General features: G+C 40.7%; 1 protein-coding gene across 8 annotated transcripts in view; it reads left to right on the top strand.

The window, feature by feature from the left end:
• The first annotated feature begins 3748 nt into the window (after nt 1-3748).
• Nucleotides 3749-17793, top strand: part of EPHA6 (EPH receptor A6) — a 371203-nt gene continuing 357158 nt past the window's right edge. For 4 of the 8 annotated variants that reach the window (XM_086884182.1, XM_086884181.1, XM_086884187.1 and 1 more), the window contains exon 1: nt 3765-3876. In XM_086884182.1, the coding sequence (XP_086740308.1) occupies nt 3774-3876 (103 nt within the window). In that variant the 5' untranslated portion in view covers nt 3765-3773. Of the gene's footprint in view, nt 3877-17793 lie in introns of all 8 variants that reach the window. The other 4 variants (XM_086884184.1, XM_086884183.1, XM_086884188.1 and 1 more) reach the window with 2 other exon arrangements.

Here is a 17793-nt window from a genome sequence, read left to right as displayed (position 1 = left end):
CTAATGCAGGTGTCTTGGTCTAATCATCACAGCACTTTTAACATCATCAGATCTTAATGAGTGCTGCATGGAAAAGGTGTTCTAAGTTTATTGTATATCTTGGTCAGTGTCCTAATTAAAATGTTTGCTTTGATCACATTAAAACACAGACAGTAAGGAGTGATGGTTCAAAGGACTAATATACAACACAACATTATATTATGGGAAAGGTAAACGAAAAAATAATGGCTTTTGGGGTTTTCTTTAGAGAAAGTCAGAGTTTTATTACAATTAACAGCACTAAAGATAAACCATGTATAGTTGATTACACAAAGGAAAAAGGACAACCTATGATGTGCGATTTATACCCTATATCTCCTGTTTGGTGTTTTGCTTATTATTAACAGAAAGATTATTCCTTTATTTAAGAAAACCAATAAAAATAGATGTTTTTCTGTTCACAGGGAAGATCATATTCTGGCTTGTTTTAAGAATGGTAATATATGGAATTCCTTGCTTCTACAAAAATACACTCTTTAGAAATCTGAGGATGAAGGTATTCAAATTGTGGCTCCTCTTCTTTATCTTACCTGGTGCAATCATCCTGCTTAATACGTCAAAGTTTGTTATACTTGTTTCAGGGAGAAAGATATGTCAAAATATGACTCTAGTTTCTTTCATATTTAATATTTTTGCCATCCTTTATTGCATTTAGTATGTTTGCAAACATCTGAAAAAGCACAACGGTTAAGATTTTATTTGGAATTCAGAATAATACACAAAGTTATAAAAATTTAATCTGTGTGTAGAAGAATGAACACTGTTCCTACAAAGTTGTTCCCCTGGAAATTCTGTTAAAATTCAAATTAAAAGCTGGTGCAGGGACACTGTGGAGGGAATGCCATCCATCCTTTTTAGCTGTTTGGCTCCCCAACAGTTTCCTGTGACTTGGAGAGTTCAAGGCTGGCAGGAGGCGAAGCTGTGAGAGGAAACACACTCATTTTGTCTATGCTCTTGTCACATCTCTCCCTGCCTCCTTTTTGTATTCAGCTGTAGTCTGGCAGGACTTGTAAAAGCAATGGAAATGGGAAACCAGACCTTCCAAGCTCCTTGAAGAAGGAATTACCTGCCTGATGTGCACACAGGTGTACGTGAGGATGCACAAGCGCTCACAAGTGTCTGGAGAGTGCCTGCACAGACAGAAGCATATAAAAACATGTGCTGCTGGGGTTGTCTGAGAAAAGCCTGGTGTAAAACCCCAAATCTGTACCATGCAACAGCAGAAGCAAGGGAAGGATTCTCAGTTCACTTTTGCCATTAACTGGCCTTTCCCATTGACATGTGAAAAGTTTTTTGACTGCTCCAAATGACTCATCTTCACCTGGGCCCCTTTATACAGGATGTCCTGCACTGGACTCCTTATGGCAGTCTAGTTGGGAAGCATCTTACTACTCAACCAGGAACTGCAAAAGAATTAAAGCCTGAATTCTCACCCCTTACCCAAAAAGCAAACCTTGGTAGGTTGTTAATGCTACTTTCTTTTAATTTTGTCCCTAAACTAGGACACCATGTTAATTCTAAACAGTATTGAGACTCAGGGTATCAGAATAATTTGTGTTGGAAGGGATCTTCAAAGGTCACCTAAACACTCAAATTCTAAAAATTTAACTGTCTCCTTTTACCTGCCCTCAAACCTAAGGCAAAATACTTTCACTATTTTTCACTATTGCACTCTTTCACTATTTTGAAATATTTCTTCAAGCTTTTCTTGTTGACCTTCTCTTTGAATAGAAGTGTTCCTTATGGGACATCACTAACACACCTAAATACAAGAAATATTGCAATGTTGTAGGCTCACTGCACACTTTAAGGATCTTTCCAAATACCCACAAATACGTATTTTTGTGTTGGCTTTGCTCATTGAACAACTCCTCTGAAAATAATCCTTAAATTAACAATTTCTAAAGCATTCTTTATTCTTGCATTACAAAGCTAAGTGTTTTCACACAAAGTTTCTCTGAACATCCCTTTAGGCACCTCAGCAGAAACTTTGGTATTCTCTGGCGCAGACTCTTGTAGCTGCATTACCCACTCACTTCAATGGCATTTTTGAACACTGGGAAGCATTGGGAATTAGCTTTTCTTTTATTTCCCTCTTGTTTGTGGATTTAGACACCTGGTTTGACTCATATTCAGAAATACGGATATCAGTATCTTCTTTCGGGGTTTTTTTTTGGTTTTTTTCCCTGCCTTTGTAGAAATCCAGGATTTGAAATGTTCGATAGATTAGTAATACAGACGGCATGGGCCGGGATGCGGAGTGTGGCGGCAGGGTGCCCATCCCAGGTGCCCTGGGCGGGGGATGTGAGCACAGCCGGCAGATCAGATCACATCCGACCTGCTCAGATGAGCGCGCACACACACCCGAGGCGGCTTCCCCTGCACAACCTGCTGGAACCTGGTGCAGAAATTAATTTAAAAAAGTAAAAGAAAATGTTCCGGGGTTCCTGGGATGCCCGGACACGGCCGGCTCACGCTCGCTTGTCCTTTTCATCCCTTGGGTGAAACTTCAGGCGGCAGCGGCAGCGCAGTGCCGTCCCGGGCGGGTCCCTTATCCCGGGAGCCGCCGCCCCCCGCGGGTGGAGACGCGCACCCCTCGGAGCGGCGGCCGCGGCCCTTCCCGAGCCGGGCTGCTCTCTTCTCGTGCCTTGTCCGCGAACCCCCTCTAGCGCCGAGCCCGCCGCACTCGGCCCGGAGCTGCCGGCAGCGCCGAGGCGAGGGGGCGCTTCCCGCGCCCGCCTCACGCACCGCGCCCCGCGCTCCCCTCGGGCGGGCGGCTGAGGAGGGGCCGCCGCTCCGACGCTCTCCTTCCATCCCTCCCTCCCTCCCTCCCGCGCTGCCCCCGGCGTGCCGGGCCGCCCGCTGGCTGGCGGGGCGCGAGTGCCGGAGCGCCCCCGGCGCGGGGCCGCGCTGGCTCCCGGCGGACCCGGCACCCGCCGGGCTGCGCGCAGCGGGGCGGCCCCGCGGCCGCGCCGGAGGAGGGGGCGAGCGAGCGCTCCGCGGGCGGCAGGGGAGCGGCGGCACCAAAAAACTGCAGCCGGCAGCGCGGCACGCAAATCAGGAGGGAGCAGCGAGCATCACACCAGAGCCGCCCGGTTTCTGATTGCTCCGCGGCAGAGGGGGAGAGACAGAGACTGACTGAGAGGGGCGAGCGGCAGAGCCGGGCACGGCGGCGGAGGGTCGGGGATGCCGCCCTGCAAGTTTCCTTGATGCATACGGGAGCGTGAGGAGTCGTCGCCGGCCCTTCTCGCCCTCGTCGTGCTCCACCTGGGGAACCTGAAGCCCCTCGGCGCTGCCTCCGGCCGGGGATGCGGGACACCGAGCGGCGCGGCCGGGGGAGGAGGCTGCCGCCGCGCCGGAGGCTGCTGAGGCTGCCAGGGGCGCTCCTGCGGGGCTGAAGGTGCCACCGGCCCGAGCCGGCGGAAGGAGCGGGGCGCGATCCCCCCGCCCGCCGCCGCCACCGCCTGGAAGTTGCCGGAGCTCTCCGTTGCCGGCGCCGCCGCCCCTCACGGCAGGGCGGCAGCGGGGTCCCGGCGCCCCCGCCCGCCCTCGCCCCCCGCGCTGCCGCCGTGCCCCGGGACCCCGGCGGTGGATGCGCCCGGCCCGGCCCGCGCAGCCCCGGGCGGCAGTGCAGGCAGCGCAGCCCGGAGGGGCGGCGGCGGTCCCCGCCGGCCTGAGGGAGCACGGGCAGCCTCGGCGGGCCGAGGTCGCGGAGCGCTCGGCGGGCACCAGCCATGGGGTGTAGTGAGGTGAGGGCATTGCTCTGGAGAGTCGGCCTCTTCCTCCCCCTGCTGACAGCGCGCCCCGCCGCCGCCGGGCACGTCGCCAGCAACCACGGTGAGTGAGGGCGGCCGCGGCTGCGGGCTCCCCGCAACTTTCCGGCGGGCGAAGGCTGTGAGGGGATGGAGGGCGGGGTCCGCACCTGCGGCCGCCAGCTCGGCCTCTCCCGGCCGCGGATGGGGATGCGGGGCCACAGGGGTGCAGGACCGGGCGCCTCCCGGCGGCCGCCCCTTCCTGCCGGCCCCAAAAGTTGGGTGCTTGCGGCCAGAGGAGCGGCGGGGCTCCGCTGCCGTCCCCCGGCGGGGAGAACTCCGCGGCTGCCGGGAGCGCTCCGCTGTCCCCCGGGCACCCTCAGCCACCGCGGGCTGGGAGTGAGAGCAGGAAAGCGAAAGTTGCCTCCCGGCGAGGTGGAGCGGTGGCATCATTTCATTGGAAATGTGGGTTTATGGTCTGGTTCCGTCCTGCCGAACGCAAATGCTATAGAATGGGTTTGAGAGAGCTCATCGCCCCTTAAGGGGAATTGCTACTGGTGAGCGAACTGTTCAAAGGTGCCTGACTGCCCTTAACACGTAATTTCTGCATACTCCGGGCTGATTGTCTGAAAAAAAATCCCATTTAAAATCTTTGTAACAGGTGCATGCTCATCAGGTCGCACAGAAGACCTTATTTTAATTCTTCGGGTTGTAAGGTGTGCGTTTTAGAGAAATACCTCGGGATTAAGAAGGGAATCATCCCGTTTATAGGAATAAAAATGCGTAGCACGCCCAGAGGATACAATATTTTGTTAGGAAGAACTAAAAGAAAGAGCCCAGACCTGATTATGAAACATCATGTTCCATGTTATCGAACATCTGGATAAAGCAGAGAATTTCCTAAACTGCTTGTTTTATGTGCATCTGTCTGTTTGAGTCGCAGAGGGTGCATCTATTTCTCCATATGTATGAGAGGCTTCTGTGCTTTTAACATTATTTTTGTACAGTTTGGCTTTTTTGAGATTTTAGTGTGATGTGACGGAAAATACAGGAACTGAGGAGTAGCTCTAAATGTTGCTGCTGACAGAGGTTGCTTTACCTGCTGTATTGAAAGGAGCGTTGAAACTGGCAATGGTGGAAACTAAAGGTGAAAGAAGACAAACTGGGTTTAGTCGTGGAGTACTATCAAGTATATAGTTAGTGTTTTTTCACAGTTCTGCTCTGCAGTCTGTTTTCAGTGCTCTTTTTATCAGCCTCAGTAACAGTAAAATAAGATCTCTAGAAAACAGGGAAGAACTATAGTATGGCCACAAAGCCCCTGTGCCATCAGGATGAGTTATGGCAAGGACATTCCAAGTTAGTGTGATTCCTTTACCTCTCCCATGCTAAATGCTAGGAATAACTCCAGTTTACAACTGAAGAGCTTGCAATCATATCAAGGCTGATTTTAATATTTCTTATGTCTTGGAAGACATCAGACTCTCACAGTGGCACAAGCCAGTTTTCCTTTGATGTCACAGGCATTAGTGCATGCTAATGTCTGCTGCATTACCACAAGGCCTAACACCACACATAAAGGTGATTTTAAAAAAAATGTCTTCTTGGTGTTGTAGAGCAGCTAAGACAGCATAAGAGCATCAAAGGCAAAGAGTTTTTTTTATCAATTTATGCAACTTAGTTTAGGTTTCTGAACTAGTGTTTTATATTCTGGGATTAAATTAGTAGTGTTTAAATAGTGTTTTTAAAGTGTTTTAATGGTGTTTTTAAAGGACGGGGAAGATAGTTGCCAAAAGCCTTTCAGGGATGCAGTGGTTTCTTGTTGTTGATGTAACTTTTCCTAACAAGTCCAGGTGCTGATGTGTTGGCTGCAGAGAGTACTGGTGAATTTCCTAACTTCTGAGTAACTTCTTTTTCTGCACATTGCTTCCAAACTTCAGTAAAACGAGTAGCCTCTTATCTTTGGTACCGCATTATCACCATAGAAATCAAATAATAAGTATAACTCAACAAAACCCAAGTGAACTGAAAATGGGCTGAATTAAACAGTCCAACATGCTTTCATACACACCCCCCCACCTTGTTAATAAAATGCTAGCAAAAAGAGTCTGCTTTTAATGATAACTTTCTCTAAATGCAGGAATTGAAGGAAAGGAAATTACTACAATAAAAAAGTTGCCCATTGTGTAAACGCATAAATGTGGAAGGTTAAAATGCCAGTTACTAATACTTGGAATCCCAGCTGCAAAGAATTTTTTAAAATCTTGTGAGGAAGCATGATCTCTTTAAATTTTCCTGAAGTGATATTTTCAGCATGCCTGTCTTGAAAATGTCTGGAATAATTGCTGTTGGATTTTCACTAATCATTATTATAATGATATATTAACTTGGCTATCTGTATATTTTGTCTTCTGTTTTGTGTTCAGAAACATACCAGCATTAATAGTAAATTGAAAAGGAATGTCTTGTTTTGTTTGTCTCTTGATTGTTTGGGTAAAAACAATCAGTTTGGGAAGTGGAAAAGGTTTATTAATCTGACTTGGTAAACAGACAGCCCTTCCACTTCATTCTTAATGGTTTGTTTCCTGTTATTAAAGAGGGATTTTCAGAAAAATAATATACTCTGGTCTTATAAATTGTTATTATAACCATGCTGGGATTAATCATTTTTGGTCTTGTCAAACAGAAAGAATTACAATTTTTTTTTCATATAGCTCTAAGGCTCTTAGGTTGTCATTCTTCACCCAGTAAATCAATGTGTGGTGTCTTAGAGAATCTGTAGCAAGGCAGGCACAAACAGTACTATTGGCAGGGAAGTGAACTTACTCATTCATCTTCATGAAGTGGTCAGTTCAAAAACATATTATGACCATGCCAAGGTCTAATTTTTACTGCTCAGAAAAGCCCTGTAGGGTTTGGAATTGCATAGGAGGAGTAACCACTGCAGTGTGTGGCAGAACTGCTTGGAACAGAGGTGGAATTAATGGTGGAGGTTGAGTTCCTGCACGTTCATACAAATTTTCAGTGGTTGTCCTTGACATTCAGTGTGAACAGGCTACTGTGCAAGGTTTCAGCGTGCTGTGGTGTAGCTTTGTTCTTTGCTTGCCAGAACACCATGAATTGGGCAATTGCTAATAAAATTACAGATAATGGCATCTGACCTGTGCAGCTCCTTGTGCAAAACTTGTGGGAGCTTTTAAGATAAAGGTCACACCAGGTAATGGCTCAACAGTTTCCTGTGCTAAGCATGCACTCATAAATGTTTCTGCATATATAAAAATCAGAAACCATATTTGTTCCTACATATATGTCAGAAAGAGTTTCTGTACCCTGGCTCCTTTCAGGTTGTATCTGCCATTGTGTATCACCAGACAATTAATTCCTGATGCCAACTATAGAACTTGCAGAGTTTATAATGAGTCATGCCTATCAGTGAAGTGTAAAAAAAGCTGTTGCTTTTTAAGTTTACAGGTATCATTACTTTTTGTCAGGTTATGCAAGGTTGGTCTTTTTATTCATACCTCTAAAAGGCACCTGCATTAGTTTTTCTCTTCTTACAAAAAAAAAAAAAAAGAAAGTGAAGTAAGCAATAGTGTCAAATGTCAGTTCTGAAATTCATACAGCCTTTATTTTTACAGTGATTACACTTGATATAAATTGGGTGGCTCAAAGTAGGTAATAAAGCTTTTTGATTCTGGTAGTAAAATATCAGGTAGATTACTAATGACCTGGAGGTATTCATCAGTTCAGAGAAATTGGCTCATTTTCATTCACATATTTATTCTTCCAGAAGTGCAATCCACCACACATAGGCACTCTTTCTGAATACAGAACTCAGGTTTTTTACTGTAGCAATAGGGAGACCAGGGACTAAGTGTGGAGAGACTGAACTTTTCTCTGAATGAATGTGATGTTTTACTGCTAGAGGATATCTCTTTGAGGACTTAAGGTACTGTAGAAAGGCTGTGCTGCTGCCTGTGCTGTGCTAGTCCTGCTGAATTCTTCTGTTTTGTTGTCCAGCTCATACTTTAATAAGCATTTATATCATTACAGAAACAAGAGAAAGTTAAATAAGCGAAGCTATTACAGTAAACATGTGTCACTCCCTTTTCAGCATGTAGATAAAATCATGAGCAAAATTATATTTTAGTTTCAAGTTCTTAAGAAACTTTTAACAATATTTTTTATCCATGTGTAAAATCCCACATCCATATGGACTTGTGTGCTAATGAAGCCTTGGGAACCTCTGCAGTTGTAGATACTCATGAAATGACTTGTTATCCAAGAGCCTCGATTTGTATGCCATGAAATGAAAAGATTTGCAATTAATGGTTCAGGGTACATTCCTAGTGTTGTATTTGTTAGCACTGAGGGCTGTCTGTATATTTTGTTTAAGTTTTGTTGGGTTTTTTTTGACAAATGAGAATGATTGGTATGGAAATACTAAATATTAAGAAATGCATAGATAGAGTTTTAAACCTAATAAATATATTACTTTTCCTGTAATTTGAAGGAGAGAAAACACCACAGAGGAACTGTTTTCCTGGAGTTTTCCAGTTTAACTCTGGTCAGACATCATTCCTCCTGGGAGGTCAAAAAGTTTACTGAGGAAAAAGAGAGAATGAAAAAGCATGTAGGAAATTGAGTTTTTCTTATTAAAATCTCTGTCTTTCCAGATAGATACTTCTAGCTCTTAACTCTCCTTGAGTGTTCGTTTAGGATATCTGATGTTAAAATTTTCACTTGAGAATTTTAGAAAAGTTGAAAAGTTCAGCAGGTTGTTTGTTAGTTAAGATACACAGTAAGTCAATATCCATTTTGTTGGCTAATTTATTTTTTTTTAATGGAAAGTCTAATGTTTAAAAATCTCATTTAACTGATCAGGGATCTTGAGAAAATTGTGCTTGTGTACAATATGGGAAGGGTTCTGTTGTTCTTAGATCCCAATATAGCATAGCTAGGATATATTCCTTTTCCAGCTGTGTGTGTTAGCTGGAATGTTTCATTAGGATCCTTGGATTTCCCCAATGTGGCGTTGACACAAAGATGAGGCTGGCCTTGTGTTTGATATGCCCCTTAACATGCTGAACTCTGTGACAGAGAGAATGATAAGGTGGATGGAAATAGACAACTCTAGATAAATTATTTATCCATAATCTCTCCTGACCTCCAGAAGCTGTGTTATAATGCAGGAGAGGTCAATACAAAAACTATCTGCTGTGAACAATATGCCTTCAGAAGCTGTTTTTTACCTTGTAAATGACATATCAGTCTTTATGATAAGGTGTTAGAACTGCTAATTACTGCTGAAAAGATGTCTCTCACATGATAAAAACATGGGTTTTTTTCAGGATTTCTTTCTGGACCATACAAAAATGATTAAAATTAAACAGTGAAATCATCTTTAGCTTCTTTGTTTCTCATAATCCCCTCATTCTTCCTTTATTTCCAAGGATGCTTTCATTATCAATATTGAAACATCTTTTGTGTAGGTCAGCTATTGATCATTCCCACATCTAAGAACCAGTCTGTTCAAAATAATCATTAAGGAGAAATCACTTCAGTTAATCCAGCAGCCATTTGTGACCTCAGTACTAATTTTAATGCGGTGCAGAGCAAAGCTTAGAAACCAATCTTGGCTTTAAATAAACTATATGTCCTATATTTGAAGCTGGCTAATCCACTGTATTAAAAACCCCCAAAAGCCAAACTAAAACAAAACTCAAAATTATCTCAACAAAACCCAAAACAAAGCCCCCTAAAGATTTTCCTACTCCATAGTTCTGCTGTTTGTCTCATTCATACAACATAATACTTCTTGAAGTCAGCATTTCTCTCACTTACTGATATTTGTGTTCTGTCATCCTGTAGGGAAAAAAAAAGTGCTGAATACTTTGATAATTAATAATTAGAGATTTGTTAATTTTAATAAATAAAGATATTTTAATGAGGCTGTAGATAATTTTATAGATAATAAATAAACTTCTGTCCAGACAATGCATGGGTATTTCTCCCCCTCTGGTTTACGATATTGTACAGTTTTCTGGTCTTTAAACAATTGTTTTGCAGTAGCTCATGGTACTCCTCCACCTTCAAGCCAGCAGTAACTATTGCTTTGGTTTATGGATCTGTTCCTATTCTAAATATATAAAGCATCAGTAGTTATTCTGTGTTTTTAAAGAAAGTTCAGGGTATTTTGACATTTAAATTAAGACTAGAATAAAAAATGCTGTAATATTATTGGCATTTCTTTTGACAGTCATGTAGGGTCAGGTCTTTAAAATTCAAGAGCATTTATTACATGAGGAGATTAGATTGAAAATAAAATTTCCTTTCTGTAGAGCAGCCTGAAGATTTAAAATGTATTTTGTCTCCGAACTGAAATTCCTGGTTTGTGTTTAGGTAGATTTCTAAGAAGCTGGCAGATTTATTTTTTATTTTTTCATCTCCTGAGAGATGGTTCTGTTTGCTGTAAGTTGACTGAGTCCCAGACACTTTTTGAAGGTGTCTGGTGTTTGCTGACAGATTCTCCAAGAGGAGAGGTTAATGAGGGGAGGTGGGACAGCACAAGCAATACTTAGGTGAGAAGCTGTGACATAAACACAGCGGTCCAGAGGGAACATTTTAATATGTGGGTGTGTTAAGTGCACTGATAGCACAGCTTTCCTTCATGCCAACATGCTTTTGACATTCCACAGGGCTTAGACTGGAATAGTGCTGTGTCACTTCAGTGCAGAAGGAAAGGTGGGCAGCAGCCACCGTGTGTAACAAGCCCCTGTGGAGGTGCACACACACGATGAGAACACAGTTAAAAGGTGAATTTGCTGGGAGCTCCACTGCCTCAATCCACTTAATGGCTTCTGCACCTAGAACAAAAGGGGAAAAGTCACATATAGCAAACAGTATCATTGATGCATGTAATGAGTGGTTTGTTTTGGCTGGGGACCCTTGGTTAGTACTTGCTGCTGTACTTTGTATTCTCTAACTGCTGGTTGCTTCTTGCTTAAAATAAAGGAATAAAAGAAATTAGAAAGCATTCCATAAGATAATGCACTAGCATTTTAATCTGGATAAAAGTGGTTATCTTTTTGAGTGTTCCCAGGCTGATTTTCTCAGTGGGTTTCACTTGCTGGTTTAAAATAAAATTTTACAGGAAAAAAAATTTGCTAAAATTTAGATTTGTTCAAATATATTTTGGACACATTAGAAAAAAAAAAAAATCAAAGGGGACCTTATAATTTTCTTCTGTAGTGTTTCCAGTATTTGTGGCTGGAAATTGATTGCATGGAAAGCATTTGGATGAAGGATTCATATTTCAAAATGTGTTTTGAATTCAGCACTTTCTACTAAACAAGCTGGGACCATATAAAATTGCACAGTCCTTTACTCTCAGTTGTGTGTGGCTCCTGAAGATCTTTGAAAAGAAAAGCAAGGGAAATGTAAAACCTTTGTCTCTGGTAGATTGCTTTTGTTTGTATTGCAGCAGTTGCTAAACACTTCCACACCACAATGATACAGTAGAAGCACCCACTTAGAGGCTTATTTTAGATTTAACAATTTAGTTTAGCGGAATTTATTTTTTAGAGGACCATTTAATTTAGGTAAATATGGATACTGTTAGCATTTAGGAATGGAGAAACACAATGAGACTGTGGCACACTAGATCCTCTCAGCCAAACTCCCTCTCAGTCTCCATCAGATATGATGGGAACCCAAACTGTTGCTGTTGAGACAACTGTAGGAGTGCTTACCCTGTGATTTTGTTATGTGGTCAAAAAGTCATTAGGTTACAGATTCCAAGACACAGAATTCCCGAAAGAGTTAAGCAAATTTTCTTCTTTAAGAAATATTGATACACATCTCAAAGTAAGGGCAAGAATTTGCCTTTGTAAGATGGTGTTGTTATCAAAGAAAAAGGAGTGATTGGGTGCACTGCACAGAGGAAGGATGGTCCACTGGAGACAGGTGTCATAAAAAAGCTGCATCTGGATAAATCTGGAATTACAAAAGGCAGCCAGGAAATCTGATGGTATTCCATGTCATTTTAGTAGTTTCTCTTGATGCAGATGAATATAATGATATTATATCCTCCAGTTTATCTACTGACTATCTGAAGGGCATCTCATCTGCTGCAGCAAGATGAATGCTGGTGGTTGGAAGGAATCCAGCATTTTTTGTGACTGTTGTTTAGTCCAAGGCTCTGTGCAAACTTTAGGCTGCATGCCAAGTTTATTTTTCAGTACTGGATGTCTTCAAAACCACTATTTTCACAATACTCTTTTGAGTAAGCCTTCATGTCTGTACAGCACTGATCTGAGGAGAAGAGTTAAAGGCCAAAGCTTTTAGTTTAGGTGACCAGTCTGTGACACCCAGTGCAAATTCCAAGGAATTAGTATTTGATGTTGTCAGATGTAGGTGGCAGGGGTAGACACAGGACCTTGGCTTTTAGTGTAGTCTTCAGTGAATCTCATTTTTCTTCCTTTTCTTATTTTTCTTCCTGTCCATAACTAAGTTGTTCTCTGCTAGGAACACTGTCTTCTGTTTCAAAAATCCGTAATATATCAAAACTCAGTTTCTCAAAATGCTGACTGCAGATGAAGTAGGTTTGTACCACACGAATTAAAGACTTGATACCTTTTTGCCATTTTGTGTACCTGGTCTCTTGAAAGCCTTCCTGAGAGCAAGGTCTCCCAGCAGGAACCTTGGCCAGCAGGCCCAGGGAGCTGTTTGACTCCCACTGGTGTGGGAGTCGGCTCTCTTTGATGGAGACTCTGAGCTTCAGCTCTGGCTTTTCCTGACTTTCGGGTGTGGGAGTTGTTAATCCAATTAGTGTAAAAATGTAGGTGATACAAACTTTCCCACTGCAGATTCTATATTTTGAAAGCTTCATTTCTTTCTCTCCCCCTTCACATATCATTCACCTAGGGTGCTTTATTTAGACTGACAGTGCAATCCTCTCCTAAATCAACTGAATTACTTAAGGCAAGAGAGCTTCCATCTTCCAGGGGGTCAGCATTAGATGATAATGAAAACATGCACTTTACTGGTGGTTTACATTAAGCAACAAAGGAATTTTAAAACTTGCGTTTCCATGTTCAAACTCCATGTTCAGAAGGCAAAAAACTCTGTTGGAAGTTCAAAGAGTTAATTAACAAGTTAAAAAACCATAGAGGAGGCCAATGGAAGTCACACTTGTAGGGAGTTTCCTGCTCTGTTCCTTTCTCATGGCATCCCTTCAGCATCACTAAGTACATTTAAAGTTCTAGTAACACTCATCCTGTTCACTTTACCACTAATAATTCTCCTTACAATTTTATAACGAGTAGTTTGGATTTTAAGTAATGCCCTGAGGCCTTATCATTAGTAGGTTTCCATTACTTTAAAGCAAATTAGGAAATTATTTTCAATAGCTCTAGTCTGACAGATGCATTTCAAACTTGAGAGATGTGCCTGAAGAAATAAAAACTGACGGAAATTTGTGTTGTGGATATTTTGAAAACAAAAAAGAAGATAAATAATAGATTAGGCTTGATTAGATGTTGACATTTAGAATTGCACATAGATTATGTTAAATGTAGTGACAACAGACAGTGTTCTTGATTTGCATTTGTTTCTCTGTTTGTGGTTCAGGTGGATCATGGGACACACATTTCAAAGGTTACTGGATAAATTACCATATAGCTCAGCTGATTGTTCAGGCTTCTGCCTGGAGGGCTGGATGGTTTATAATTTAGTTTATGTGGAACAGAAGTTGCTTAATTCTTTTTCTATGAAATTCTGAATTGCTTAAATATTTAGATGAGTCCACGATACCCCTACAGCTTCTGAGTTCTGATATAATTCCTAAATCATGGTGTGATTGCATTGACAGAGGTCCCGGTCTGGTCTTTGTTTTCTCTCCTGAGCTGTCAGTATTACTACCATGTTATTTGAGTAAATGTGAAATGTGGCCTTTTGATAAAAACGTCATTCTTAAAACCCTGTGAAGATATTTGGCCTAAGTATCTTTATTACTTGTACAGGTACCTCAAAACCAGGAATTTTCAATGTTCTCTGTTAGCAGATAATTTACATTAGTGTTCCCTACAGCTTTTCTTACCACACCTCAGTGTGATTAGTAACTACACATGTCAGTGTTGGTGGAATCAAATTCCTTCATTTTTGTTAAATTTGTTCCAGTAATTCACCTGAAATTCCAGAAGTAGGAATGAATAAATAAATGAATGAATGAACGGAAAAATCCCTCAATAGCCAAATGTTTTCCCTGCACAAAGATAATTTACTGAATGTCCATTTGCAAACAAGGGTGGCTGAAGTGAATCATCTGGAACTTCACAAAGCTGTGTAAATAAAATCAAGGGTACACTGTAATTCAAAACAGCAGTGTTTGGTTTATATAAAATAATACCCTTCAGTTAACCATTGCTTAGTTAAAGCTCTCTTGTATAGCATCTGTAGGACAGCAGGAAATTACTGAATTGATATTCAGCCTGTGGAAAGAGGAATTGAAGAACTGCTCAGTCTTTTGCACTGATAATTTTTACCTTTAACTGTGATTTTGTGTTCTTGAGTCTCTCTCTGACCCAAGCAATTCTTTTCCTGATATCCAATGTTCTTATCTCCAGATGGGATATGATTGCACCAAATTAAGTGAATGCATCATCCAAATTACCTGATTATATGAGCTGCCAGGTAGCTCATGTTGACTTCACAGTTATTCAACATGGACAAAAAAAAATTTACTTTGAATATTTGGGTTTTGGGGCCTTTATTGTATGTGACATATGTTAAAAGCTTTTTTTTTCTGGTTTAAACTAGGAGAAAACTGTGGAAAGAAATGAAGAAATAGTCTTGCTTTATAAAATGAAGCTTTATGAAATGCTTTATAAATAAAGGAAAATTATTTTTGGTGAGCTTCATGGAGGTAGTGTTCTTTGAGCAGAACATTTATGCAGTTGTGAGGCACATCAGTATGATTTTCATTACACTAAAGTAATGAATTTTTATGACTAAAGCTAAAATAGCAGTGAGCCATCCTTTATTCAGATAGTGAGATGGAACAGTGCATTTCTGATAAGGAGAGGAGGGGAAGAAAATAGGAAGAAGAAAGAGAAGATAAAAAATAGTCTAATTTTCATTACTTTCTTATGTGAATATTGTCATTTACAAAATTTTGAGTGTAGTCTGGTGGTAAAAAAAAGAGTTTATATAACATATGTCTTCTATAGCTGTAAGCATAGAGATTTGTAGACTCCAAACAGGTTCTAGTGCTTTAAAAAATGCACATAATTTAAAAAATATAAAAATTAAATTAATTCCAGTGTAGGGTAGGAAAAAATGTTATCAACTTGAGTCCATTGATTCTGTTTTTATTGCTGAAAACTGCTACAGTTCATAAAATGCTGTTTTACAGGTTATTAGTCCATAATGTGGATTATGCCCTTTGGACACTTACATTGAAGATAAATGCAGTAGTTTGGAGAGAACTGTGTTGAAATTCTGAGGAGGGTTCAGTTATTATTTAAGTTCTTTTTTACTGTGAACCAAAAGCAAATGGGTTGGAGGGAGAGGTTTCCTAGACAGGAAATGAAATTAGCAGTGGAAGGGTCAGTTCATCATTCAGGAAGTGGCTTCATTTCCATGGAGGTGAGGAAAACGTGTCAGTGTAACATTACTGGCACTGACAGTGTTTTTTAATTGTTCTTGAGAGAAAGAATCGTATTTGCGTTATAGTCATACCTGCCAAGGTTATTTACACTGCATTGAGGGGCTCTGTAACACAGGGTTGGGAAAGAGCTTTGTTACCACAATTCACATGGCTCCAGTGATGCTGTATAAAATTATTAATTTTCGCTTTCAATCTAGTTAAGCCACATTCCCTCATTGTTCCTGTTGGAAGGCTGTTCTGAACTTCAGTGCTGTGAAATTCAAATACATTTATGGGCTGCATTTATTAGTGAGTGGTGCTTACTCATTTATACTTGTCCTGGCTTTGTCTCAAAACTTAAGACTACCTTTCCATTCTCATTTTTTATCCAGCTCACTGTTGTAGGTGAAGTCACATCTTTTCTTTTGGATTTTGGTGTGTAGTTTTCATCTTTCACTCAAGAGATTTCTGATCTCTGTGTTAGTTACAGTTGCCTTTGCTTAGTCTTCATCCTGTTTAATTCACTCTTTCTTGGGAAAAAAAAGGTGGCCAGAACCACATACAGCTTTGCTGGTGGGATTTTGCTGGTACTTTGTGCAATAGTAGTGTTTTTTATCATTCTGAGTATTGGACAGTTCCTGTCATTTTTGTCTCCTTCATTCCCATGTCGTTGGATTGGTCCCTGGTTGGCTTGTCAGCAGTTAATATGCAGATGTCTTATCTTCTCTGGCTGCTGCTATTTCATAAATGAAATTCTGCTTGGCTCCCAGAGCAAAGAAATCCTTGCTTTGGATTGTCTGATATTTTATATTTAATGTCATTCCTTCCTTATTATCCCAGAAAAGAATTACTCCTTGTCTTCCCATAGCCTCCCCCCAATAGTGTTTCAGCCTTTAATTCTGTTGATAATGCCTCCCAAATTTTCCATGAAAAAAATCCCATTAGACCAAGATTATCCTGGACAAGGACATTACTTAAATAATAAATAAGATCAGTCTCATGACTTATTTTTGAGGAATTGCACCACAAATTGCACAGTTAAATCTGTCTGTCTCAAAATCATGCCTTTTATGAACTTGCTTACATCTTTAGCTCTGTATTTCAAGCAGTTAAAAACACTTTTACAACTTGTTTTAGTTTCCTAACCCAGAGTTATTTCTGACATTTATGCCATGAAATGTACATGATTAACTAAAATGTTCAATACCAATATGCTGTCGTCACACAATCAGTAATTTAATTATATCTTTAAAAATAAATAATTTTTATAGATTCAAAACACTATTTGGTTTGTATAATTCTGAATTAATGCTCAAAGAAGTACTGCTTTCTTGAAGTCAAATTGAATGAAATTATCCTCAAATTCAGCTGTAATTTTACCTTAATGCATATAATTCAGATGTCAGCTTTTTCTTCTGTAATTTGATTCTGCTTGGCTATTAGGATTGCTCAGTGCTTACTCTGTTTTATTGCTCTTAGATGAAATAAATTAAGCTGTGTAACAGTATAAAAGATAATATTCATTGTTATAAAATTGGTATTTACATGAATGAAACATCTTAAATTCCTCCTTTATCTATTTTAAATTAAGTATGAGATTTAAATCACTTGATCTGATTGAGAGCAAGCACTGGAAATGAAGGGACTGTGGGCAATCAGAAAAGCACTCAGATTCTGATCAAGGCATTCATTATTGGTGGTGGGAAACAGCACTAAACAATAATTGATTGCATTATGGAGAGTGTAGAGAAACCTGCCATGAGCAAATATTCTATTTATAGGCTGAGAATGATTTTGAACAGGTAGGAAAGTGAGAGCAGTAAGTATTTCCAATTGCTCAGGTGTGGTGGCCGCTAGCTCTAGTAAAAAAGGAGGCTTTGGATCAGTCTGGGTTTATGAACTTTGTGTGATAAATTAGTATTCAATTTTAAATGTATTCCCCTTTATAGTTGCTCTTTTAACTAGGAATGTAATCATATACTTAAATTTAACAATAAAACATTTCCTTTTAACTCTGATTTTCTCCATCTGACTCCTTGTAATCCTCAATAATTATTTTTATAGGCCAAAAAGCAAAAACCAACCCCATACATGAGGTAAAAAAAATACTTGGCTTGAAACTATTCATAGATCCAAGAGTCTCAATTAAATATATGATAACTCTCTCAAGGATGTTGTTTACTCTAGAATAACTGTGTCATTAATGAGAGTGAAACCTTGCTTCTTGCAGACAGCCTTCTGCCATGCAGTCTGAAATTAGAAGTGAAGACAGCTTCAGTTGTCTTAGTTTTTGTGTGTCTGGTAAATTGCTGCATTTTGAAAGACAGTGATTTAGATTTTTACACAGATCAGTTACAG

This window comes from Cyanistes caeruleus, chromosome 3, assembly GCF_971803275.1.
Source record: "Cyanistes caeruleus chromosome 3, bCyaCae1.hap1.1, whole genome shotgun sequence".
NCBI lineage: Eukaryota > Metazoa > Chordata > Aves > Passeriformes > Paridae > Cyanistes > Cyanistes caeruleus.
This window is presented reverse-complemented; position numbering and strand designations above follow the sequence as displayed.